The sequence below is a fragment of the Saimiri boliviensis genome, chromosome 17, assembly GCF_048565385.1.
Source record: "Saimiri boliviensis isolate mSaiBol1 chromosome 17, mSaiBol1.pri, whole genome shotgun sequence".
Taxonomy (NCBI): domain Eukaryota; kingdom Metazoa; phylum Chordata; class Mammalia; order Primates; family Cebidae; genus Saimiri; species Saimiri boliviensis.
Genome location: NC_133465.1, coordinates 3,806,148 through 3,832,318, shown reverse-complemented (window position 1 = coordinate 3,832,318; position 26,171 = coordinate 3,806,148). Strand labels below are relative to the sequence as shown.

Here is a 26,171-nt window from a genome sequence, read left to right as displayed (position 1 = left end):
AATTAATGACATAGAAGCAGCAACTATGAAATGTTCAATTTTTGAAATATTGTAAATTTAATTGTATATTTATTTTCTAGTATGAAAAAGACTGAGACATTAGTAGAATACATATGTGGAAAAGAATGTGCTTCCAAAGCAAATCTATAAATATGCTGTTACATAATACTGTATACCAAGATTTAGCATACAGAAAATACAGTCTCTGTTCAAGATATTAATTACTGGATGAATGAAGTATCATACTAAACTAGTTAAGAGAGTTATTTTCTATCTGGTAACAGAAAAAAACTAAAATGTGGTGCTCCTACTATATTATTTCAATTAAAGATAACAAGATGTTTATAATTACATTTTAGTTCCATTTCATTCAAAACAAAAGAGTAAAACTAACTCATGTAATATACTTTCTTCTATGTAATTATCTGATTATCCTCATACACATTAATAGAAAAATTTCTTTAAATAACAAGTTTTTTCATCTGAAAGGAAGAAAGCTTCAAGTTCCTGAGTCTATAGAAAACAAAATGAAAGGAAGAAAGCTACCAAAGACAAATATATGTGAGTCACACATTGCTGAAGAGTGTCATCATTAGAACCAAAACAGGCAGCCTAGAATACACAGATATATCAAAAATTACATTTTAAATAATATTAGGTACATCTTTCCAATTCTCATGTTGTAAGAAAAAAGTTTCATTAAAATATTTCAAGTTAATCCTCAATGAGGTGACTATCTTTTCTACAATAATTATGAAAAAAAAAATCCTCATCTAGTTCTGGCACATGCTATGGCTAAATTTGAGAATATAAACTATTATATACATGGTATTTCAAATTTTAATTCATAAAATGTGATTTAAGCAACAATTAGATTAAAATTGAAAAGGAGAGAAGAATTTTACAAAGAAATGTTCTATTAAAATACCATAAAACTAGCACTAATAATAGATGCATATTTTACTGTAGCTATGTTCCACAGTGCCTTTTCTATGGACTAGGGACTGGTGAAGGCACTTAACATAAACTATGTTGGTAGATTTTCTCAGATACTTCAATTTTATGAAAGAGAAAATTGAGGCTAGGGAAATTAAGCAAAATGGCAGCTCAAACAGTTACCCAATGACAAAGTCAGAATTCAAAACAGGGATCATCCTTCTCCACAGCCTGATTTTTAACCACTATCCTGTACTATCTTGTAATCTATTTCTGTTACTACTTGTGATCTCACATCTAATGAATATAAAACACAGATGTCTGATGGGTAGAAAAGAGGAAAAATTAAGATCCGTAATAATGTACTAATAAATACTTAAATTAAAATGACCAGCAAAGCTATCTGCTGAATTCAAACAAAAAGATATAACTTACAGCTGACTAAAACCAAGAGAAAGCCACAAATCAATTGTAATTGTTTTGTTTAGTGCTAAAAACTCAAACTCCAGTGATTATAAAACACATTAGTGTTCCTCAATTAGCAGCCAAACATTTCTTTCAATAATTCACAAGAAATGACTTACATAAAGTCTGTTAGAGTGTTGTCAAGTAAGCCTCTGAAGGACCAACAGAATCAGGCGCCACAGTGTATTGATGTCAAGAGCAGGCCAGGAAGGCTGATTAACCTCTGAGATGCCTCAGCTGATGTACTCACTCCATTAATGCTAATGGAGATGCTCCCACTTAAATGCAGCTATCCCTTTATCAAAGGAATGCCTTTTAGTTTCAAAGTCTTTGGTTGTATATCCTCCCCATTTGCCCTTGAGCCTATTAGTTCATGCTCTTATACCAATGAATAGGAATAAAACTAAAAGAACTGGAGCACATAAAAAGTAGAAAGTAATGTACCAAAGCAAACCACAAGATAACAGTAAAAGTTAACATAAGAGAACCAGGGAAAAGATTCACAAAGAAAGAGAAGACAGCAGTATATTTCATAGTCAATGGCTCATATTACATGAAGAGTGCTTGATATTTCCTGGGGATGGGGTGGGAGGGTGTGGGGGCAACTATGACTATTGATGGAGTCATCTTATTAGTGGACAGAAATCTAAACTCAAAATTTAAGTAATCAAATCTGCACTTTGTATAGCAAGCTACAAGATACTACTATTTATCATAACCATTAACTATTCAGAGAGCCAAGGTGGTTATAGAGAAGTGCTGAAAGTTTCCTGCATTTGTAAAAACCCTTGCTTTTAGGGTAAACTTGTTTCCATGTTAGAATCAAGCACATCTATGAGCACTAGTGTCCAGAAGTTAACTAATAATATTATTTAATGCAAATCTAAATCACCTCACAGTAATTTGTCTCTCGAATTAATTTTAGTAAACAGAATATGTATATACCTATTTTCTCAAATATATATGAAAAACTATAAAGCCTCAACAAAAAATAGAAATGGAGAAGTATAATCTGGACAAAATGAAAACTTAGACTGAGTATCCTCACAATCCAAGGTATCTACATAAAAAAGTTCATTAAATCACTGATTAATCTTCACACGAGTACTCACAGAACTAAACTGTAGCTGTAAGACAGCTGAACATTAGAGACTATAACGAAAGTGTGAGAAAATCCGTTATGACCTATAATTCCAATGAGCATGGTACTTATTCTGTTCTGCTGCAAGCAGATTTGCCAAAGGGTCACTAGTCATCTTTAACCTTTCCCATGCCATATCAGTTGGCCTCCCTATCCATTAGTGCTAATGGTGCTGCTCTCACAAAAGCTGTTAGTTGTCATTAAGAAGTTATCAGATAACAAGAGAAAACAGGGGCAGTTTTATTAAATCAATTGACCACACTGGGGTTAACCCACATGAAAATAAGATTATAATGAGGAAACTAGAAAATATGGACCAAGATTTTATAAATGTGTCAAATAATCTCATGTGAAGAATTTCAATATTAACTTTTTTCTTTATCCCTGCCATAGAAGATTCATGACTCTCATATTATTAATGAGAAAAGTCAAATTACTTGTGATGAAAATCAAAGGAAAAACATTAGTAGCATAAATATTATAAAGCTGAATTTGAAAATGCAGAAACTGTAAAAAAGATTATTTCCTCTAAGGAGCTCCAAGTGTATATGCAATGAATATATTTATCCTCACATGCAGTGAGACAAAAAAATTTAAGACAAAAAAATTAATAATTAATCCTTCTATATAACAAAGTGGCTAATAACCTCCATGAAGCCACAAAGGAAGCCATCATCAGAAAGAGTAAAAAAGAGTAGTATGTTTTCAGAGAAAGTGACTTAATAAAATAACTGTAAAATTACTTTAAGACTTTTTCTTAAGGAGCACATACTACATGGCCTTTTAACATACTTTCCATGTTGTATCTCAAAAAATTTATCACGTAGAAATAAAAAACATATTTTCTATTTTTAATAATGACAGGCTGGGGATGTCAGATCAACCTGATTTCCACTAATGAGAACAACTAGGAAAATAATAGAGAGTATTTTTGTAAAATGCTGCTTGAAAGTACTGAATATTTAACAACACGGTGAAGAGTTACAAGGTCAGAATCAGAAAGAATAAGGAAATCCAGACATTTCAGCTGGGCGTTTAGGCCTAGAGGTATCTGGTGATTCTAGGAAGCAGGAGGTAGGATGCTAAAAAACTAAGTGTGTTTTTGATAGCGAAAGTCATATATGAGAGTCAAAGGCCTCTCAAATGGGTCTACCTAGGGATATTCCCTCCAAGTTTGTATTTGAACATAAAGAAATACACAATAGAAGAGTGCACCTACAGCAATAAAGGGAGCACAGCTATTGCAGGTGAACTTATTTAAATAATCTCAATCCCTAAAACTGGATTATTATTCAAGATTAATACTGTCCCAGAACTCCACTGTCATCCCAAACTCAAAACTATTTCTAAAAAGTTTGAAGTAAATTCTGGCAAATAAGTTTCATAGGAGTTAAAATGAAATTATTTAGGCAGTTAGTGAGAGTAAAAAATCAGCCCCCAAATCATTTCTTTTCTAACAAAAAGCAGCCTAAAACATCAAGCTGCAAGCATAGATAAGCAAGCTGGAAGCTTGCATAGGTGAATGCTAGCAGCTGTGACAACAGAAAAGGGATCCCTGGAAGTCAGATATATTCAACACAGAGGTTCCCTCTTCCCTTTTCTTTATCACCATGTGTGCAGGTGACATGGCACCAGCCAGGTAGAGACTCCATTTGCATAATAAAAAATTATGTTTGGATAGCCAGCCTCTACACGTGCTATGTAAATGGCACACCTAATCCAACCAATCCACTACACCCTATGTAAATCAAACACTGCCTCCTCAAGCTCATCTATAAAACCAATCGCATCTTGCCCCAAACCCAGAAACCGGCTCCAGCCCCCTCCCTCTTGGGAGGAAGCTCTCTTCTTTCTTTCGCCTATTAAACTTCTGCTCTTAAACCCACCCCTTGTGTGTCTGCGTCTTCAATTTCCTTGGTATGAGACAAAAACCTCAGTTATTACCCCAGACAAACACCACCACTTCACAAGAACTCATGTCATTATAAATGAGAACCGGCAGAAACAACACACAACAGAAACGGACCCAAAAGGGAACCAGACATTAGAGTTATCAGAAACAGACTTCAGTATGACTAGGTTTACTGTGTTTAAACAAGTTTGATAATTTGAGAAAATTTTAAAAATCCAGAGAACCAGAAATTATATTTATGAAGATATTATCAATGAATATATGTTCAGTTTTATCAAATAGTTTTTATTCATCTATTGAGATAAGCATATAATTTTCTCCTGTTAAATGTGCAAATTATGCTCATTGATCTTGAGTAATAAACCAGTCTTACACTGTGGTTTATCTCAAATGGATTGTGGCACATTATATATTATCTTATATACTAGAGAATTATGTCCTATATATTCTTATACTAAATGGATTGTGACACAGCATATATTGTGTCCTATATATTACTTATGTCCTATATATACTTATCCCAAATGGACTGTGACACAATATATTGTATTCCATATAATGATGTTTTTCTGCAAATATTTTATTTAAGATTTTTCGCATCTATGTTCATTGATTCAGACTGTAGTGTTCTTGAATTATAATGCTCTTATCAAGTTTTAGTATTGAGGTGATCTGGCTTCATCAAACCAGATTGCGCATAATCTGAGTTTTCTTATTCTCTGGAAGAGTCTTTGTAATTTTGACATTGTTTATTCTTAAAGGTTAAAAAGGATTCTCTAGACGTTGCTAGGTCTGGAAATCTCTTTGTGGGTTTAAAAAAAAAAAAAAAAAAAAAAAACCCTTATATTCTCTCAAACAGAAAAGTTAAGAGATTACACATGTATGAGTTTTCACAAGTTAACACACTAAGAGGAGTATAACACATAATGAAAGAGTAACAAGGAGAAAAATATATTTAGAATTATACTATGTAATTAGAGCAGTCATTCTGATGTAGTTACCACACAAAAGTAGAACTTTGCCGGGCGCGGTGGCTCAAGCCTGTAATCCCAGCACTTTGGGAGGCCAAGGCGGGTGGATCACGAGGTCGAGAGATCAAGACCATCCTGGTCAACATGGTGAAACCCCGTCTCTACTAAAAATACAAAAAACTAGCTGGGCGTGGTGGCGTGTGCCTGTAATCCCAGCTATTTAGGAGGCTGAGGCAGGAGAATTGCCTGAGCCCAAGAGGCGGAGGTTGCGGTGAGCCATAATCACGCCATTGCACTCCAGCCTGGGTAACAAGAGCGAAACTCCATCTCAAAAAAAAAAAAAAAAAGTAGAACTTTGTCATACCTCAAAAAGTTAATTTAACTACAAACATTTAGAAGGTAATATCCAATACCTTATTGGGAGAAATTATCATTTAGCAGGAGAAATCATTCCAACTTTTCAATCTTTTCTATATAAAATATCCAAACTTTTAAAGTGAAATGTGGGGAGTTGGGGAGAGAGAGTATGGGAGAAATGCCAGATATAGGTGATGGGGAAGAAGGCAGCAAATCACACTGCCACGTGTTCACCTATGCAACAATCTTGCATGTTCTTCACATGTACCCCAAAACCTAAAATGCAATAAAATTTTTTTTTTAAAAAGTGAAATGAAGGATCCCTCTATGTCTAGAAAAAGTTGTGGGGTGGTTTTGGTTTTGTGTGTTTTGTTTTGTTTGTTTTGTTTTCTTTTGTTTTGTTTTGTTTTGTTTTGTTTTGTTTTGTTTTGTTTTGTTTGAGACAGAGTCTCACTCTGTCACCCAGGCTGGAGTGCAGTGGCCCAGTCTCAGCTCACTGCAACCTCTGCCTCCCAGGTTCAAGTGATTCTCCTGCCTCAACCTCCTGAGTAGCTGGGATTACAGGCAGGCACCACCACATTCAGCTAATTTTGGGGGTTTTTTTGGTTTGTTTTTGAGGAAGAGTTTCACTCTTGTTGCCCAGCCTGGAGTGCAATGGCACGATCTCGGCTCACCGCAATGTCCACCTTCCTGGTTCAAGAGATTCTCCTGCCTCAACCTCCCAAGTAGCTGGGATTATAGGCATGCAACACCACGCCCAGCTAATTTTGTTATTTTTAGTAAAGAGGTTTTCTCCATGTTGGTCAGGCTGGTCTCGAACTCCTGATCTCAGGTGATCTGCCTGCCTCGGCCTCCCAAAGTGCTGGTATTATAGGCATGAGCCACCACACCCAGCTTAGAAAAAGTTTTAACAAAATAATTTGACAATATGTTTTAATTCCAAAATATTCATATGCTCTGACTAGGAGTCCAATATTATTGGGATATGGAAAAATGTATATATATAATATATGAACATGAAAAAATGTTTTCAACAATATTTAATGACATTTGAGTTAGATATATTTATTGTAAGTTAAAAGGTCAGGGTACACTATATAATTAGATTCAGAGTGTTTCTAAAAATTAAACATGCAGACCAGGCACAGTGGCTGATGCCTGTAATTCCAGCCCTTGAGAAGACCAAGGCATGAAGATTGCTTGAGCCAGGAGTTGGAGGTTTTGGTGAACCATGAGCATAACACTGCACTCCCAGCAAAGCAAGACTGTCTCAAAAAAGAAAAAAATGTTAAATATAAATAAGTAATAACAATTTAAAATATGCATGTATACACAAACACACATGCTATCAAAAGACGGGTAACCTTAATGTTCATTAGTGATTTTTTCCCTTTATTTTGTAAATTTATAATCATGAATATGAATAAGCATTGACATCAGGCAAAAACAATTAAACTAAAATTAAATGTTACCCACTTTATTCAAAAACCAATTGCAGAAATTTATACATTGCCAGAGCTTAGAATGAATTATAACCAACCTACTAATGGCCAATAGCCTACTGAAAATTGAACTAAGATTTTTTTTTTTTTTTTTTTTTTTGAGACAGAATCTCACACTGTTGTCCAGGCTGGAGTGCAGTGCAATGGACTGCTGGTGCAATCATGGCTCACTGTAGCCTTGGCCTCCAAAGCTCAAGAAAACTTCCCACCTCAGCTTCTGGAGTAGGTGGGACAGCAGGCACGCACCACCACACTCAGATTATTTTTAAATTTGTTTTTTAGAGACAGGGTCTCACTATGTTGCCTACCTAAGCTGGTCTCAAATTCCTGAGCTCATGTGATTCTCCCACCTCGGCTTCCCAAAGTGCTGGGATTACAGGCATGAGCCACAGTATCCAGTCCTAAGGTGTTATATTAAACATAATTTCTTAGAGTCTTAAAAGTGGAAGACATGAGTATATGCCTCACAGTTCCCAATACTGAGGTATGAGAAAGTGGGGAGTCTACACTTGTTGTTTTATTTTTATTTAGTTATTTACTTTGAGACGGAGTCTCACTCTGAAGCCCAGGTTGGAATCTAGTGGTGTGATCTCGGCTCACTGCAACCTCTACCTCCCAGGTTCAAGCAATTGTCTGCCTCAGCCTCCTGAGTAGCTGGGATTACAGGCACCTGCCACCATGCTGGGCTGATCTTTGTGTTTTTAGTAGAGAGGGGTTTCACCATCTTGGCCAGGCTGGTCTTGAACCCCTGACCTCGTGATCCACCTGCCTCGGCCTCCCAAAGTGCTGGCATTACTAGTGTGAGCGGCTGCATCTGGCCTGCACTTGTTATTTTTAAAACGTCTTAAGTCCAGTCTCACTCCCTCCAGCAGGTCCACAACAAAACACAGACTGAGGTCACTTTGTTTTTATATAAGCGCATAAAAACATAAGAATAGCAAACAGGAGCTGAAAAGTTATTCTCCATTCCATAACTGAAAATTACTCAAAATGATCATAAGCTAAGCTATTGTGATCCATGTGTATGAGACAGAGAAGTTGAAAAGGAGTCTAATACTTGAGATAAACATCTCATTGTTATATTTTGTGGATAAATAAAGAGACTAATACTAAAGATGCTTTCTAAATACTCTCTCTTAGCTCTTCATTGAAATAGCCATCATAATTTTTTCTACACAATTAGAAAAGTGAGCAATCTTTATTAAGATCTCTGTAACTGCTGGGTGTGGTAGTGCACACCTATAACCCCAGCACTTTGGGAGGCTGAGATGGGCGAACTGTTTGAGCTCAGAAGTTCAAGACCAGCCTGGGTAACAAGGCAAAACCCTGTCTCTACAAACTATACAAAAAATTAGCAGGGCATGGCAGCACGCGCTTGTAGTCCCAGCTACTTGGGAGGCTGAGGTGGATGTTCACTCCAGCCTAAGCTGTCAGAGCGAGACCCTGTCTTAAGAAAAAAAAAAATTTTCTGAAATCTAAAATTCATAGTGCTATAGGCATAAAGGTTAATTATCTTTTGGGTACAAAATATGTAATGCTTCTCTCATCAAACCAAGGAACACATTCTGAAGCACATCATGTAAGCGTCTGTGATCAAATATGAAGTATTTTTGTATTTGTTTTACATAAAACAGTGTGACCTTTGATTCCCACTCCGTGGTTTGCTTTCAACTGTTGTTCTTTTCTCAATGGTTGTGCTTTCTGTTATATGCTGTCATTTAGATTCACTCTGTCATTCCTATTATTAGAATTGTTTTGTTATATACTTCACAATTCAAAAGGTTAGTGGTTATAAGAATACCCTATAATCAGCATAAAGTTTACCAGCCATCATCAAAATTACCCTCATACACATGAAAAAAAAAGAGCTCACTTGACAAACATGAAGGGGCAGCCCCTTGATATGAAAGAATCTTTGAATGTGACAAGGAGCTGATTCAAGTTTTCACAGGGAATAATATTCCTTTCATGAGAAGAAGACTCAGAAATGTTCAAAGATGCAAAGGGAGGTCAGTGTAGGTAGAATGATGCAAATCACAGAGAATCCAGAAGTCACTGTTTAAAACATGGAAAGCTTCTTCCAAATGTGGTAGTAATTTGATAACAGATTTGAAGCTAGCTAACAAACTTAAAATATTTAAAATTGGAGAAGTACAAGCACTACAATCATTACAATAGAAAATATAATTCAGGAAAGAAAACTGAACAATTACTACACATAATCACAACTCTCCGAGATTTCAGAGGTACTCACTTTAGCAGCACTAATAACTGTGGCAGTGTAAGACTGAATGTTGTCTCCACAGGCTCCACCACGGGACTGATGACATCGAATCAACTGAGAAAAAGAAAGGGAGAAAAGCAGAAGGTCATTTCTATTACTCAGTTTAACTCTGCAAGCTATTAGGATAGAGCTTATTCACCATGCATAGTGATGGTGATGGGAGGGAATGTTTGCATGAGTGTATTTCAGACAAACAGCTAAAAGCGCTGCTGAGACATTTTTACCCCTTTTTATAATCTACTGGTGCCACTCAGGCAGTTTCATGCTCAACTACAGTTTTAATTACAAGATGAATAGTCTTTAAGAATCCATAAACTCTGAAATGGTAGAATTGGGGTCTGGTGGCCTTTCCACAAATAAATTTTAAAAACATACTCAAAGGACTTACACATGACTTCCTAACTTAAATCTCTGACATGTTAACAAATTATATGTTTTATCCTGTTAATTCCTCCACAAAGTTTATAAAAGAAAATATAAAAAGTAGACAAAAGATTTTGCCATATTTACATTTTCAACTGTGGCAATGGAAAAGTGTTACAATTATGTGTAAATCAACTATGACACATATACCAGCTGTCCACTTCAGAGAGCTTAAGCTTTTACCATTAGGAATAAAAAAGACATATCCTTATTTGTGACTGACGTGAATAAAGCAAACTGCCAATTTTCAAAGTGAATCCCTACTTTGAGATACATGATTATTTCATATGCTAAGTAATAAGCCAGGATTAAATTCACCACTGGTCCTCACTTCCTACATTTAGTAAAAATGTCATTAGCCAGATTTGTATGTTTAACATTTTTAAAAAACAAAATGACAAGGGTAGAATATTAGAACCGCACATCATGAGTTTTTTAAAACCTTTGGAATTCACAGAGAATCTGTATCTCCCAAAACATAAAAATTAAAAATGCTTTACATAGTTTAAAACCAGATCCTCTGATGAAGATTGATATGTAATTTTTATTCTTAATTCAAAAATTTCTTTATAACTGACATCGTTATTTTAAATATCCCTGAAAGCAATAGTAATATAATAGAATGGAAAACCCTTAGAAGTATGATATGATACAAAGTCAAGATTTTTTTTTAGGCCATCTGTTATGTCACACTGAATGACTGCTTAAGTAGATTTCAAAGAGAGAAGTGAGGAATTTTCCAAATGATAGGTGGTCATCAAATGTGGTTTCACATAGAGTGATCATTTTAGCAAACAGAATCTTTTTCTCACTCACTCATTCAACCACAAATACACATTTGAAGAATTATGAAAATTATTCCTCTGCTGCCTCCTGCTGCATGAGCAAGGAAAGAAAGGTTATTGCTTATTCTCTGCTTCTGGCAATTAAAATACTCAAGGACAAACATATAAAAATAAACAACACTCTTACCTTCCTTTCCTTCTTTTTTTTTTTTTTTCCAGAGACAGAGTATCACTCTATCACCCAGGCTGGAGTGCAGTGGTATCATTTCAGCTCACTGCAACCTCTGCCCCTCGGGTTGAGGCAATTTTCCTGCCTCAGACTCCCAAGTAGCTGGGATTACAGGCATGCACCACCACACCTGGCTATTTTTTGTGTGTGTATTTTTAGTAGATATGAGGTTTTGCCATGTTGGCCAAGCTGGTCTCAAACTCCTGACCTCAAGTGATCCACCCACCTTAGCTTTCTAAAGCGCTGGGACTACAGGCGTGAGCCACCATGCCTGGTCTTATTATTACCTTTCAAATTCAACTGAGTCAGTAGATCTACATAAAAGTAACTAAGTAAGAAATTTTGGTCTAAAATTTAGAATCATCAGAAAATTACATTTGCATCTTAGTTCAACAAAATTAAAGACAAGTCAGAATTTTCCACAGTGCAAAATTCTATCAAATCAACTAGTTTCCAGGAAATATTATGGAGAAAAAGAAAAAAAAAAAAAAACAGTTTTCTAAAGAACATATATACTATGTTATTTTTGTAAAAGAAAGGATTGGTCAAGAACCATTTCATGCTCATCTCCTCCACACAGGAAAACCAAAATAATGCAAGGAGAGTCACACTTCAAATACATTGTCCAAGGAAGAAAACTAGAATTCATCAGAGAAGTAACAAGAAACAGCAAAAGTAGGTAGGAGAAAGAAGACAGCCTGCTTGGCTAGGATAGGCTGAGAGTGACTTCCTAACACAAGGCAAGGATAAGTAAGAGAACTCCAGCAGCCCACTTCCCCCACCATTGAATCATGCAATCTTAGCCAGAGGAGAGACCCTCAACCCTCCCAAGCCCTGAAACTTAACATAGGAAGATGTTGGGAGACTGCTGAACAGAACTGCTACAGGGAGGGTCCTATACACTTTCTGAGACCTAAGTGGCTATAGCAAGACACCATTCTCTTTTCTTTTTCTTTTCTTTTCTTTTTTTAAAGAGACAGGGTCTTACCACATTGCACAGGCCGGAGTGCAGTGGCTATTCACAGCTGCCATCCCACTACTGATCAGCATGGGAATTCTGATCTGCTCTATTTCCAATCTGGGCTGATTCACCCCTCCTTAGGCAACCTGGTGGTTCCCCACTCCTGTGAGGTCACCATATTGATGCTGAACTTGGTACAGACACCCACTTGGCATAGTGCACTACAGCCCAGAACTCCTGAACTCAAGCAACCTTCCTAACTCTGCCTCCCAAGCAGCTGGAACTACAGGCACAAGCCACCATGACCAGTAAGACACCATCTTCAAACCTAGTTATTGGCAGATGGCATGCTGCGCTGGGGCCTAGTAGTGCTGGGACTGAGGTGTTAGAAAAACAAACAAACAAACAAAAAGCTTGGAGGCCAGGTGCAGTGGCTCAAGCCTGTAATCCCAACACTTTGGGAGTTCAAGGCAGGCGGATCACAAGATTAGGAGTTCAAGACCAGCCTGGCCAACATGGTGAAACCCAGTCTCTACTGAAAATACAAAAATTAGCTAGGCATGGTATTGCATGCCTGTAATCCTAGCTACTCAGGAGGCTGGAGCAAGAGAATTGCTTGAACCTGGAGGTGGAGGTTGCAGTGAACTGAGATCACACCACTGTACTCCAGCCCCAGCAGCAGAGCAAGACCCAGTCTCAGAGGAAAACAAAACAAAACAAAACAAAAACCTCAGGCTGTCACTGCTGGGAATAGGGTGTGATCTGGGCACACTCCCGCAGTAGGGGCTGAGAATCAAGTAAAGCATGGGCTGTAGCAGCTACCAATGCAGGAAAGCAAGTGCTACCAGGACAGAGACGAGACATGCATGAGTTGCCACTGAGACAATGTACATCACTGTGCCAATGTACATCACTCTGGGGCACAAGGATAGTCATACTCAGCCCAATGCTGCCACCACTGCATACTGATGACCAGCCAACTTGGCAACCCAGTCTCCAGCAAAACTTCACCACAGCCACCACTAATAACCACACCCTGATTCATTAAGTAAATAATAGATACCCCCAATGATGTATACAGCAAAAAAAAAAAGACTACATTACTGTATACACCCAGAATCAAGACCAAGACCAAGTTGCCCTACCCAACCAGTACTACAGATACATCTTCATCCATAAAAAAGTCCTCTATGAAAATAAATGTAAAAGTATGAAGAGGTAACTGTTGCACCAGATGTGCAAATATCAATGTAATGGCACAGGAAACTTGAAAAATGAAGAAAATATGATGCCTCCAAAGAAACACAATTCTCCAGCTTCAGATTCAATCGAAAAGAAATTTATGAAATCCCAGACATAGGACTCAAATAATTTAAAACAATCTTGTGAGATACAAGAAAATTCTGAAAAATAATACAGATATATCAGAAAAACAACTCAGAATATAAATGAGAAATTTACCAGAGAGATGGATATCTTTTTTTTTCTTTTTTTCTTCTTTTTTTTTTGAGACGGAGTTTCGCTCGTTACCCGGGCTGGAGTGCAATGGCGCGATCTCGGCTGACCACAACCTCCGCCTCCTGGGTTCAAGCAATTCTCCTGCCTCAGCCTCGTGAGTAGCTGGGATTACAGGCACGCACCACCATGTCCAGCTAATTTTTTGTATTTTTAGTAGAGACGGGGTTTCACCATGTCGACCAGGATGGTCTCGATCTCTTGACCTCATGATCCACCTGCCTCGGCCTCCCAAAGTGCTGGGATTACAGGCTTGAGCCACTGCGCCCAGCCCAGAGATGAGTATCTTTTAAAAGAGTCAAATAGAAATTCTGGCCAAGTACAGTGGCTTATGCCTGTAATCCCAGCACTATAGGAGGTCAAGGCAGGAAGACTGCTTGAGCCAAGGAGTTCAAGACCAGCTTGGGCAACATGGCAAGACCCTATCTATACCAAAGAAAAAAAAATTAGCCTGGTGTGGTGGCACACACCTATAGACCCAGCTACTCAGTCAGGAAGCTGAGGCAGGAGAATCCTTGGGAGTCAAGGCTGCAGTGAGCCATGACTGCACCACTGAACTTTAGCCTGAATGACACGGTAAGATCAGTGAGATCCTGTCTCTTTAAAAAAAAAATTAAATTTTTAAATTTTTTAAACATAAAAATAAAAAAAGAAATTCTGGAAGTGAAGAATATATTGGAGCAAACAGAAAACACATTAGAAAGTTTTAACAATTCACTACATCAGGCAAAAGAGAGAATCTCAGAACTTGAAGATAGATCTTTTTTTTTTTTTTTTTTTTTTTGAGATGGAGTTTCACTCGTTACCCAGGCTGGAGTGCAATGGTGCATCTCGGCTCACCGCAATCTCCGCCTCCTGGGTTCAGGCAATTCTCCTGCCTCAGCCTCCTGAGTAGCTGGGATTACAGGCACGTGCCACCATGCCCAGCTAATTTTTTGCATTTTTAGTAGAGACGGGGTTTCACCATATTCACCAGGATGGTCTCGATCCCTCGACCTCGTGATCCACCCGCCTCGGCCTCCCAAAGTGCTAGGATTACAGGCTTGAGCCACCGCGCCCGGCCAAAGATAGATCTTTTAAAAACAATCCTAAAGTTCATATACAAGAAAAAAAAAAAAAGGCCTAAACAGCCAAAGCAGCCCTAAGCAAACAGAACAAATCAGGAAGCATCAAACTATACTACAAGGCTGTGGATTTCAAACTATACTACAAGGCTGCAGAAACTAAAACAGCATGTTACCGGTACAAAAATAGACAGAGGCTGGGCACAGAGGCACATGCCTATAATCCCAGCACTTTGGGAGGCTAAAGTGGGTGAATCACTTGACTTCAGGCACTCAAGACCAGCCTGGCCAACATGATAAAATTCTATTTCTACTAAAAATACAAAAATCAGCCAGGTGTGGTAGCATATGCCTGTAGTCTCAGCTATTCAGGAGTCTGAGGAGAGAGAATCACTTGAACCCAGGAAGCAGAGGTTATAGTAAACAGAGATCACAACACTGCCCTCCAGCCTGAGCAACAGAGCAAGACTCTGTCTGAAAAAGAAAAAAAGATACATAGATCAATAGAACAGAATAGAGAACTAAATAATGTCAGATACTTAAAAGCAACTGATCTTTTTTGTTAACAAAGTTGACAAAAATACAAAATGGAGAAAGGACACCCTATGCAATAAATGGAGCTGAGAAAATTGGCCATAGCAGAAGAATAAAACCAGACCCCTATCTCTCAGCATATACAAACATTAATTCAAGATGGATTGAAGATCTAAATGTAAGACCTGAAACTATAGAAATTCTAGAAGAAAACCTAGAAAAAAAAAAAAAACTCTTCTAAACATTGTCCTAGACAAGGAATTTTTGACAAAGACCCCAAAAACAAATGTAACAAAAATAGACAAATGAGACTTAATTAAACTAAAAAGTTCCTGCACAGCAAAAGAAATAATCGATAAACAGACAAATTACACAAAGGGAGAAAATATTTGTAAATTATACCATCAACTAAGAATATACAAGAAACTCAAACAACTGAACAAGAAAAGAAACAAACTCCATGAAAAACCCCAAAGGACATAAACAGACATTTCTGAAAAGAAACGTTAAGTGACCAACATTGAAAAAAATGCTCATCGGGGAATGCTGGGAAGATGGCCGCCTAAGAACAGCTCAGGACTTCAGCTCCCAGTGAAGGTGCAGAGGGTGAGTGGACGCCGCATTTACAGACGAACTCTTATTGCCCACAGACCAGGAGATACCCAGGCAGAGGGGTCGCCAGCGTCGCAGTCCCAGCCGGTGCGGCTGTTTTGGCCCCTGTGGGGCTGATTCCGCCCGCGCGGCTGCTGTGACCACGCCCTGTTGCTGCGGTTCTCCCTACAAAAGCCACTGGTCTGGGAGCCCTCTTAGCTGGCGAGCAGAGCCCTGAGACGGCAGAGTTGCCCATTCATCTGAAATAGCGAGTCAGGCCAGGAGATTCCTAGGCAAAAAATCCGCCAGGACCCGGCGCTGCAATTCAAGCCGACTCAGTCGCAGCACGGGAGATCCCGGTGCCTTTTCAACAAGCGACCGGAACGTGGGGTCGTTCAACTTAAAAGAAAAGACTCTGAGTCAGGGAGCCAGGTGATCAGGCTCGGTTAGTCCCACCCCTCCACCCCCAACAACAACGAAAACAAAAACAGTAATTGGAAACCCTCTGGGTTGAGCCCTCCAAACCAAGCACAGCTGAACCGGGACTGTCCGGCTCCGTGGGGGAGGGGCTTCCGCCATTACTGAGACTCTCCACGGCTACGGAGGCAGGCTGCCGTTGCCGAGGCAACCCGCCGTTGCCGAGGCAACCTACTACAACAGAGAGAGTCCGCCATAACAGAGGCGGGGCCACCGTTGCAGAGACAGTTCTAACTACGCCCATATAAAAAGGACTACAGGGAAGAGCTCAGGGCAGCTGGGCGGAGCCCACAGCAGAGCTAAGCCCCCGCGGGCAGGCAGTGGCTAGGCGTGCTGCTAGCTGGGCGGGTCAGACCTGAAAGAAAAATCAAAAAAGGCAGTAGTGCAACGGAAACTCATAAAGCTCCAACTCCCTGGGACAGAGACAGACAACAGGTGGATAAACCCACAAAAATGGGAAGAAACCAGCACAAAAAGGATGAAAACTGCCGAAACCAGAACACCTCTCCTCCTAAAAGGGATCACAACTCCTCACCAGCAAGGGAACCAGACCGGATGGAGAAGGAGGGTGATGAAATGACAGAATCAGACTTCAGAAGGTGGGTAGTAAGAAACTACAATGAGCTAAAAGAACATGTTCTAACCCAACGCAAAGAAAATAGGAACCTTGAAAAAAGATTGGATGAACTGCTGACGAGAATGGACAGCATAGAGAGGAGTATAAGTGAATTGATGGAGCTGAAAAACGCAACGCGAGAACTTCGTGAAGCATGCACAAGCTTCAACAGCCGAATTGACCAAGCAGAAGAAAGGATATCAGAGGTCGAAGATCAACTCAATGAAATAAAAAGAGAAGGCAAGAACAGAGAAAAAAGCGCAAAAAGGAATGAACAAAATCTTCAAGAAATGTGGGACTACGTGAAAAGACCTAATCTACGTCTGATAGGTGTACCTGAATATGATGAAGAGAATGAATCCAAGCTGGAAAATACTCTTCAGGATATTATCCAGGAAAACTTCCCCAACCTAGCAAGGCAGACCAATATTCAAATCCAGGAAATACAGAGAACACCACAAAGATATTCCTCAAGAAGAGCAACCCCAAGGCACATAATCATCAGATTCACCAGGGTTGAAATGAAAGAGAAAATGCTAAGGGCAGCCAGAGAGAAAGGTCGGGTTACCCACAAAGGGAAGCCCATTAGACTCACAGCAGATCTCTCAGCAGAAACCCTACAAGCCAGAAGAGATTGGGAGCCAATATTCAACATCCTTAAAGAAAAGAACTTTCAACCCAGAATCTCCTATCCAGCCAAACTAAGCTTCATAAGTGAAGGAAAAATAAAATCCTTTGTGAACAAGCAAGCACTCAGAGATTTCATCACCACCAAACCTGCTCTACAAGAACTCCTGAAAGAGGCTCTACACATACAAAGGAACAACCAGTACCAGCCACTCCAAAAACACACCAAATGGTAAAAGAGCATCAACACAATCAAGAATCTGCATCAACTAACCAACAAAACAGCCAGGTAGCATCAAAATGACAGTATCAAATTCACACATAACAATACTATCCCTAAATGTCAATGGACTAAATGCCCCAATCAAAAGACACAGACTGGCAAATTGGATAAAAAGCCAAAACCCATCAGTGTGCTGTATCCAGGAAACCCATCTTACATGCAAGGATACACAAAGGCTCAAAATAAAGGGATGGAGGAAGATCTACCAAGCAAATGGAGAGCAAAAAAAGGCAGGAGTTGCAATTCTCATCTCTGATAAAATAGACTTTAAAGCAACAAAGATCAAAAGAGACAAAGAAGGACATTACATAATGGTAAAAGGATCACTGCAACAAGAAGAGCTAACGATCCTAAATATATACGCACCCAATACAGGAGCACCCAGATACATAAGGCAAGTTCTTAATGACTTACAAAGAGACTTAGACTCCCACACAATAATAGTGGGAGACTTTAACACCCCATTGTCAATATTAGACAGATCATCCAGACAGAAAATCAACAAGGATATCCAGGACCTGAATACAGACCTGGAACAAGCAAACCTAATAGACATTTACAGAACTCTCCACCCCAAATCCACAGAATATACATTCTTCTCAGCACCACATCACACCTACTCTAAAATTGACCACATAATTGGCAATAAATCACTCCTCAGCAAATGCAAAAGAACAGAAATCATAACAAACGGTCTCTCAGACCACAGTGCAATCGAGTTAGAACTCAGAATGCAGAAACTAACTCAGAACCGCACAGCTTCATGGAAACTGAACAACTTGCTCTTGAATGTTGACTGGATAAACAATGAAATGAAGGCAGAAATAAAGATGTTCTTCGAAACCAATGAGAACGAAGACACAACATACCAGAATCTCTGGGACACATTTAAAGCAGTCTCTAGAGGAAAATATATAGCAATGAGTGCCCACATGAGAAGAAAGGAGAGATCTAAAATTGACACCCTATCATCAAAATTGAAAGAGCTAGAGGAACAAGATCAAAAAAACTCAAAACCTAGCAGAAGACAGGAAATAACTAAGATCAGAACTGAAGGAAATAGAGACACAAAAAACTCTTCAAAAAATCAATAAATCCAGGAGCTGGTTCTTTGAAAAGATCAACAAAATAGACAGACCACTAGCCAGATTAATAAAAAAGAAAAGAGAGAATAACCAAATTGATGCAATAAAAAATGATAAAGGGGATATCACCACAGATTCCACAGAAATCGAAACCATCATCAGAGATTATTACAAACAACTCTATGCACATAAACTAGTAAACCTGGAAGAAACGGATAAATTCCTGGACACCTGCATCCTCCCAAGCCTAAACCTGAAAGAAGCCGAAACCCTGAATAGACCAATAACATGGTCTGAAGTCGAGGCAGCAATAAAGAGCCTACCACCCAAAAAAAGCCCAGGTCCAGATGGGTTCACAGCTGAATTCTACCAGACATACAAAGAGGAGCTGACACCATTCCTTCTGAAACTATTCCAGACAATCCAAAAAGAGGGAATTCTTCCCAAATCATTTTACGAGACAAACATCATCCTGATACCAAAACCCGGCAGAGACTCAACAAGAAAAGAAAATTTCAGGCCAATATCCATGATGAACATAGATGCAAAAATCTTCAATAAAATACTGGCAAACCGATTGCAACAGCATATCAAAAAGCTCATCCACCATGATCAAGTAGGATTCATCCTGGGGATGCAAGGCTGGTTCAACATACGCAAGTCCATAAACGTAATTCACCACACAAACAGAACCAAAGACAAAAACCACATGATTATCTCAATTGATGCAGAGAAGGCTTTTGACAAAATTCAACAACCCTTTATGCTAAAAACCCTCAATAAACTAGGTATTGACGGAACGTATCTCAAAACAATAAAAGCTATTTACGACAAACCAACAGCCAATATCATACTGAATGGGCAAAAACTGGAAGCATTCCCTTTTAAATCTGGCACTAGACGAGGGTGCCCTCTCTCACCACTCCTATTCAATATAGTACTGGAAGTTCTAGCCAGAGCAATCAGGCAAGAAAAAGAAATAAAGGGTATCCAAATTGGAAAGGAGGAAATCAAATTGTCTCTATTTGCAGATGACATGATTGTATATCTGGAAGACCCCATCATCTCAGCCCAAAATCTCCTGAAACTGATAAACAACTTCAGCAAAGTCTCAGGATACAAAATCAACGTGCAAAAATCACAAGCATTCCTATACACCAGTAATAGACTTCAAGAGAGCCAAATCAAGAACGAACTGCCATTCACAATTGCTACAAAGAGAATAAAGTACCTAGGAATACAACTAACAAGGAACGTAAAGGACCTCTTCGAGGAGAACTACAAGCCATTGCTCAACGAAATAAGAGAGGATACAAACAGATGGAGAAACATTCCACGTTCATGGTTAGGAAGAATCAACATCGTGAAAATGGCCATACTGCCCAAAGTAATTTACAGATTCAACGCTATTCCCATCAAGCAACAATGACCTTCTTCACAGAACTGGAAAAAAACACCTTAAACTTCATATGGAACCAAAAGAGAGCCCGCATAGCCAAGTCAATTCTAAGCAAAAAGAACAAAGCAGGAGGCATCACACTACCGGACTTCAAACTATACTACAAGGCTACAGTAATCAAAACAGCATGGTACTGGTACCAAAACAGAGATATAGACCAATGGAACAGAACAGAGGCCTCAGAGGAAATACAACATGCCCACAACCATCTGATCTTCGAAAAACCTGACAAAAACAAGCAATGGGGAAAGGACTTCCTGTTTAATAAATGGTGTTGGGAAAACTGGCTAGCCATGTGCAGAAAGCAGAAACAGGACCCCTTCCTGACACCTTACACCAAAATTAACTCCAGATGGATTAAAGACTTAAACATCAGACCTATTACCATAAAAACCTTAGAAGAAAATCTAAGCAAAACCATTCAGGACATAGGTGTAGGCAAGGACTTCATGACCAAAATGCCAAAAGCAATGGCAACAAAAGCCAAAATAGACAAATGGGACCTAATCAAACTCCACAGCTTCTGCACGGCAAAAGAAACAGTCAGTAGAGTGAATCGGCAACCAACAGAATGGGAAAAAATTTTTGCAGCCTACCCATCTGACAACGGGCTGATATCCAGAATTTACAAAGAACTAAAGCAGATCTACAAGAAAAAAACAAACAAGCCCATTCAAAAATGGGCGAAGGATATGAACAGATACTTTACAAAAGAAGACATACAGGAGGCCAACAAACATATGAAAAAATGCTCATCATCACTGGTCATCAGAGAAATGCAAATCAAAACCACATTGAGATACCATCTCACACCAATTAGAATGGCAATCATTAAAAAATCGGGAAACAACAGATGCTGGAGAGGATGTGGAGAAATAGGAACACTTTTACACTGTTGGTGGGAATGTAAATTAATTCAACCATTGTGGAAGACAGTGTGGCGATTCCTCAAGGACCTAAAAATAGAAATCCCATTTGACCCAGCAATCCCATTACTGGGTATATATCCAAAGGATTATAAATCATTCTACTACAAGGACACGTGCACACGAATGTTCATTGCAGCACTGTTTACAATAGCAAAGACCTGGAACCAACCCAAATGCCCAACGATGATAGACTGGATAGGGAAAATGTGGTACATATACACCATGGAATATTACGCAGCCATCAAAAACGATGAGTTCACGTCCTTTGTAGGGACATGGATGAACCTGGAAACCATCATTCTCAGCAAACTGACACAAGAGCAGAAAATCAAACACCGTATATTCTCACTCATAGGTGGGTGTTGAACAATGAGAACACATGGACACAGGGAGGGGAGCACTACACACTGGGGTCCGTTGGGGGGAAATGGGGGAGGGGCGGGGGGGTGGGAAGAGATAGCATGGGGAGAAATGACAGATACAGGTGAGGGGACGGAAGGCAGCAAACCACACTGCCAAGTGTGTACCTATGCAACAATCTTGCATGTTCATCACCTGTACCCCAAAAGCTAAAATGCAATAAAAAAAAAAGAAAAAGAAAAAAATGCTCATCATCACTAATTATCAGAGAAATGCAATTAAAAATCACACCAAGATATCATCTTACTCCAGTGAAAATGGCTTTTTTTTTTTTTTTTTTTTTGAGACAGAGTTTTGTTCTTATTACCCAGGCTGCAGTTCAATAGCACGATCTCAGCTCACTGTAACCTCCACCTCTCATGTTCAAGCGATTCTACTGCCTCAGCCTGCCAAGTAGCTGGTATTACAGGCATGTGCCACCACACCCAGCTAATTTTCTGTATTTTGAGTAGAGACGGGGTTTCACCATGTTGGCCAGCCTGGTCTCAAACTTCTAACCTCACATAATCCACCAGCCTCAGCCTCCCAAAGTGCTGGGATTATAGGCATGAGTCACCACACCTGGCAGAAAATGGCTATTCTTAAAAAATCAGAAACAGATATTGGCATGAATATGTAGAAAAGGGGATCCTTATACACTGTTGGTGGAAATGTAAATTAGTTCAACCTCTATGGAAAAAACAGTTTGGAGAGTTCTCAAAGAACTAAAAATAGAACTACCATGCCACTCAGCAATCCCACCACTGGGTATCTATCCAAAGGAAAAGAAATCATTTTAAAAGGACCTGTACTTGTATGTTCATTGCAGTGCTAGTCACAATAGCAAAGTCATGGAACCAAACTAAGTGTCTATCAACAGTTGACTGAATAAAGAAAACATGGTTATACACACCATGGAATACTATGCAGCCATCGAAAGAATTAAGTCATCCTTTGCAGCAACATGCATGGAGCTGGAGGCCATTATCCTAAGGGAACTAACTCAGAAACAGAAAATCAAAAATAGCATGTTCTCACTCATAAATGAGAGCTAAACAATGGGTACACATGATGATGAAAACAGAAATAAGAAGACAGTGGGGACTCCAAAAAGGGGAGGGTGGGAGGCAGCTGAGAGTTGAAAAATCACTTTCTGGGTATAATGTTCAATATCTGGGTGATTAGAAGCCCAATCACCACCCTTACACAATATATCTATGTAATGAACATGTACATGTTCCCCATGAATCTTAAAAGAAAACAAAACCAAAAATAGATATATTGCTTCTCAAGATTTTATAGTCAAAGAACATTTTCACTGAAGGAGATTATTACCCCAAAATTCAATTCAATTTTATAATTCCATACTCAGCCCCAAAGCTAAAACAATTAGAAACTAATAAATGCTAGCTTTTATGAAAATACTATGTGGCCAGGCACAATGGCTCACGCCTGTAATCCCAAAACACTGGGAGGCTGAGGCAGGCGGATCACAAGGTCAAGAGATCAAGACCATCCTGACCAACATGGTGAAACCCTGTCTCTACTAAAACAATACAAAAATTAGCTGGGTGTGTGGGCACATGCCTGTAGTCCCAGATACTTGGGAGGCTGAGGCAGGAGAACCGCTTGAACCTGGGAGATAGAGGTTGCAGTGAGCTGAGATCATGCCAATGCACTCCAGCCTGGCAGCAACAGAGCAAGACTCCATCTCAAAAAAAAAAGAAAAAGAAAAAGAAAAGAAAGAAAGAAGAAAAAAAAATTCTATGTAAGGACATTTATCTAGAAATATTTTCAAGATAAAGGTACAACATTTGATTCACAAACTCCTTGTGAAGGCCACTACGTTGTCTGGTCTCTGTACTTGACACCAGACATTAACACGTGTTCCTGAAGAGGGAAAACAATTGGTGCCTATTCAGGCTATGCATCTATGAAGGGAGTTCTTTCTCCTCAAAGACAATATGTAACTATTCACATATTATCTCCACTTTCAAATGGGCAGTTCCCCACATGTGAGAATAGATCCACAAGACCCAAGGGACAATTTCTACATCTTTGTCTTGGAGGTCTCCAGCACTCAAGGGAAATGCTTCACAGATATAAACATTAGAAGATACCACTGTGTCACTGCACTTACTTGTATTCCTCCAGTCTTGTTAGAAACGAATAATTTGAAAGAGCTATTTTTACAAGATATACCATAAAATCAAGAGAAAGGACAGGATGGAATATAAACACAGAATTCAGTAAGATGTAACATATCTAGTAGTTGCAGACAGACTCATGATTAAGATCTCAAAGAATTTATCCAGAAAAGTAATTTTCTTCAGTAGTTTCTTGATTTTTGTACATTCCAGAGGCTAGAGGTCTAGTAGCCCTGTGGCTTTATCAAATAATTACTTTACTTACCACCTCCTAACTTTGTCAAGAACTGAAATATTTCATACTAATTTATATGAATCCCAAGATACACTCATTAACTATGCAACCAGCAAAAACATAACCAAAAATAGCAGTCTTCTTTGAAATCTGTAATATGTTTTAGATTTCATTCTACATTCACATGCAGGGTAACTAATGGAATTCAAAGAATTTTACCTTTCTTTTTGAAGATTCAAATTTACCTTTTTCCTTGAATTTGATATAAATAAAATTCCTAGTATATAAATACAGTATCTTCACTTAATACTATGACCTTAATAAATAAATTGATAAATAACGGAAAAAGGCAACAGAAGGTGAACATATATGATGTAATTATTAAAACAAATGGCTGGGGCCAGGAGTGGTGACTCACACCTGTAATCCCAGCACTTTGAGAGGCTGAGGTGGGTGGATCACAAGGTCAAGAGATCAAGACCATACTGGCCAACATGGTGAAACCCCCATCTCTACTAAAAATACAAAAATTAGCCAAGCATGGTGGCATATGCCTGTAGTCCCAGCTACTCGGGAGGCTGAGGCAGGAGAATCACTTGAACCCAGAAGGCGGAGGTTGCAGTGAGCCAAGACAGTGCCGCTGTACTCCAGACTAATGACAGAGCGAGACACTGTCTCAAAAAAAGAAAAAAAAAAGGCTGAACCTTGTTTAGATCTAGTTGTTAGCATATGGTTAATGTCAATTAAATGATTCTATGCCCAGGCTTCTAATCTACCAATGAAGATAGAAGTTACCTCTGCCTCCTGATTTCTAAAAAGTCAGAAACTACTTTCCTTAATATCACTACTGGGGTAATCTCAATGCTGCACTCTAGTATTAACAGGATAAAGTTCTCTCTATAAAGCCAAGCTTAAAAAATTAAGGTTCTACAGAGTCTGGACTTAATGACAACTGTCAAATATTTATAAATCCTTAAAAGAATTCAATTATTAGTTGCGCAATTAAAACCAAACCACAGCAAATGAACTAGTAAGTTAAACATTTATTATTGGTAATCACCTATGGAGCATAGGTATTTATTATGGAAAGTCCTTCAACACTTACTTCATTACAAATAATCCAAACAGGCCATATCTTACCTTGTTTTCTGCATAAGCAAGCCAGCGGCTCCCAAGAGCAATAGGATTCATGTTTGGCCCTGGACATGGATAGCAGCCTGAAAAATTTCAAATGGCACTATTGAGAAATTTCTTAATAACTTTTCTACTGGTGCATCATATGTCGATGCCAGAAAAATAGAAAAATCACACACTTATATGTTTTCAAGTCTCACATAAAATTCCCATAATACTAGTCATTATTTTGATAATAAATAAGCTCATTTTTTTCCTCCTCTATTTCGTTTCTTTGGATTTTTAACTCTGTCCCAATAAGAAACAAATCTGGAAAGAATTGGTCATCACTTTTGGCAAACACTGGGCATTTTATACAGTTATTCCTAACCAACAGAATGAAGTTAAGAGGCGCCATTTTAAGTGTAACATTCATAAATCAAGGAAGGATTTTGGGAGAGGAGAGAGAGAGGATATGATGGGTTCAGGAATGTAAGGGCAAAAGATAAATAAGACTATCAGACATGATACTGTGATGGGGAGAAAAAAGTATTTAACCACATTGAGGCCAATGAGGACAAGTAACTCTGAACAGCTGCCTCCACAGAAAGATGATGGGGAACTGCATAATCTTTTGTATTTATATTTCACTCAATATCATTCTTCTTGCTTCCAGTTCTAGCCAATAAAAACAGTTAACTGTTATATGACATATATTTACCACTTATTTTCTATCTTCCTCCAACTTGATTAGAAGGATATGTAAATTAAAGAATTTGTCTGTTTTATTCACCGCTCAATCTCCCCTACATGCCACTTGACAGTCATTCTGACCATGTTCTTATCTCTGTGCTCAAAAGCATGAAAGAAGCATACCTTACTGATGCTTCCAGTAAACAGCCATTTTCAGCCCAGCTCCCTAAATTGCCATCTATTCTGAATTGTCATCTTAAAAATAAAGTTATAGAGAAGAAAAAAATAAACTTATAGAGAAGAGACAGACTCTAAAATAAAGTCCACATAAATAAAAGCTTTCTCATTTTATTGCTCACTTTTTTAAAAACTGCTCATTGATGCTACTGTTTGAAGGAGTATGTTTGCAATGCTTTGGGTTTCTGGAAAACAGACCTC

The 26,171-nt window shown here is 38.7% G+C and overlaps 1 protein-coding gene across 10 annotated transcripts in view; it reads right to left on the bottom strand.

Moving 5' to 3' along the window:
* Positions 1-26,171, bottom strand: part of BCAS3 (BCAS3 microtubule associated cell migration factor) — a 661,861-nt gene that overhangs the window by 456,809 nt on the left and 178,881 nt on the right. For all 10 annotated transcript variants that reach the window (XR_012514509.1, XR_012514510.1, XM_039475903.2 and 7 more), the window contains exons 10-11: positions 25,068-25,144; positions 9,539-9,622 (exon numbers count right to left, since the gene is read on the bottom strand). Coding sequence is in view for 8 of the 10 variants with exons in the window: in XM_039475903.2 (XP_039331837.1) it covers positions 9,539-9,622; positions 25,068-25,144 (161 nt within the window). In the remaining 2 variants the exon portion in view is untranslated. The remainder of the gene's footprint in view (positions 1-9,538; positions 9,623-25,067; positions 25,145-26,171) is intronic.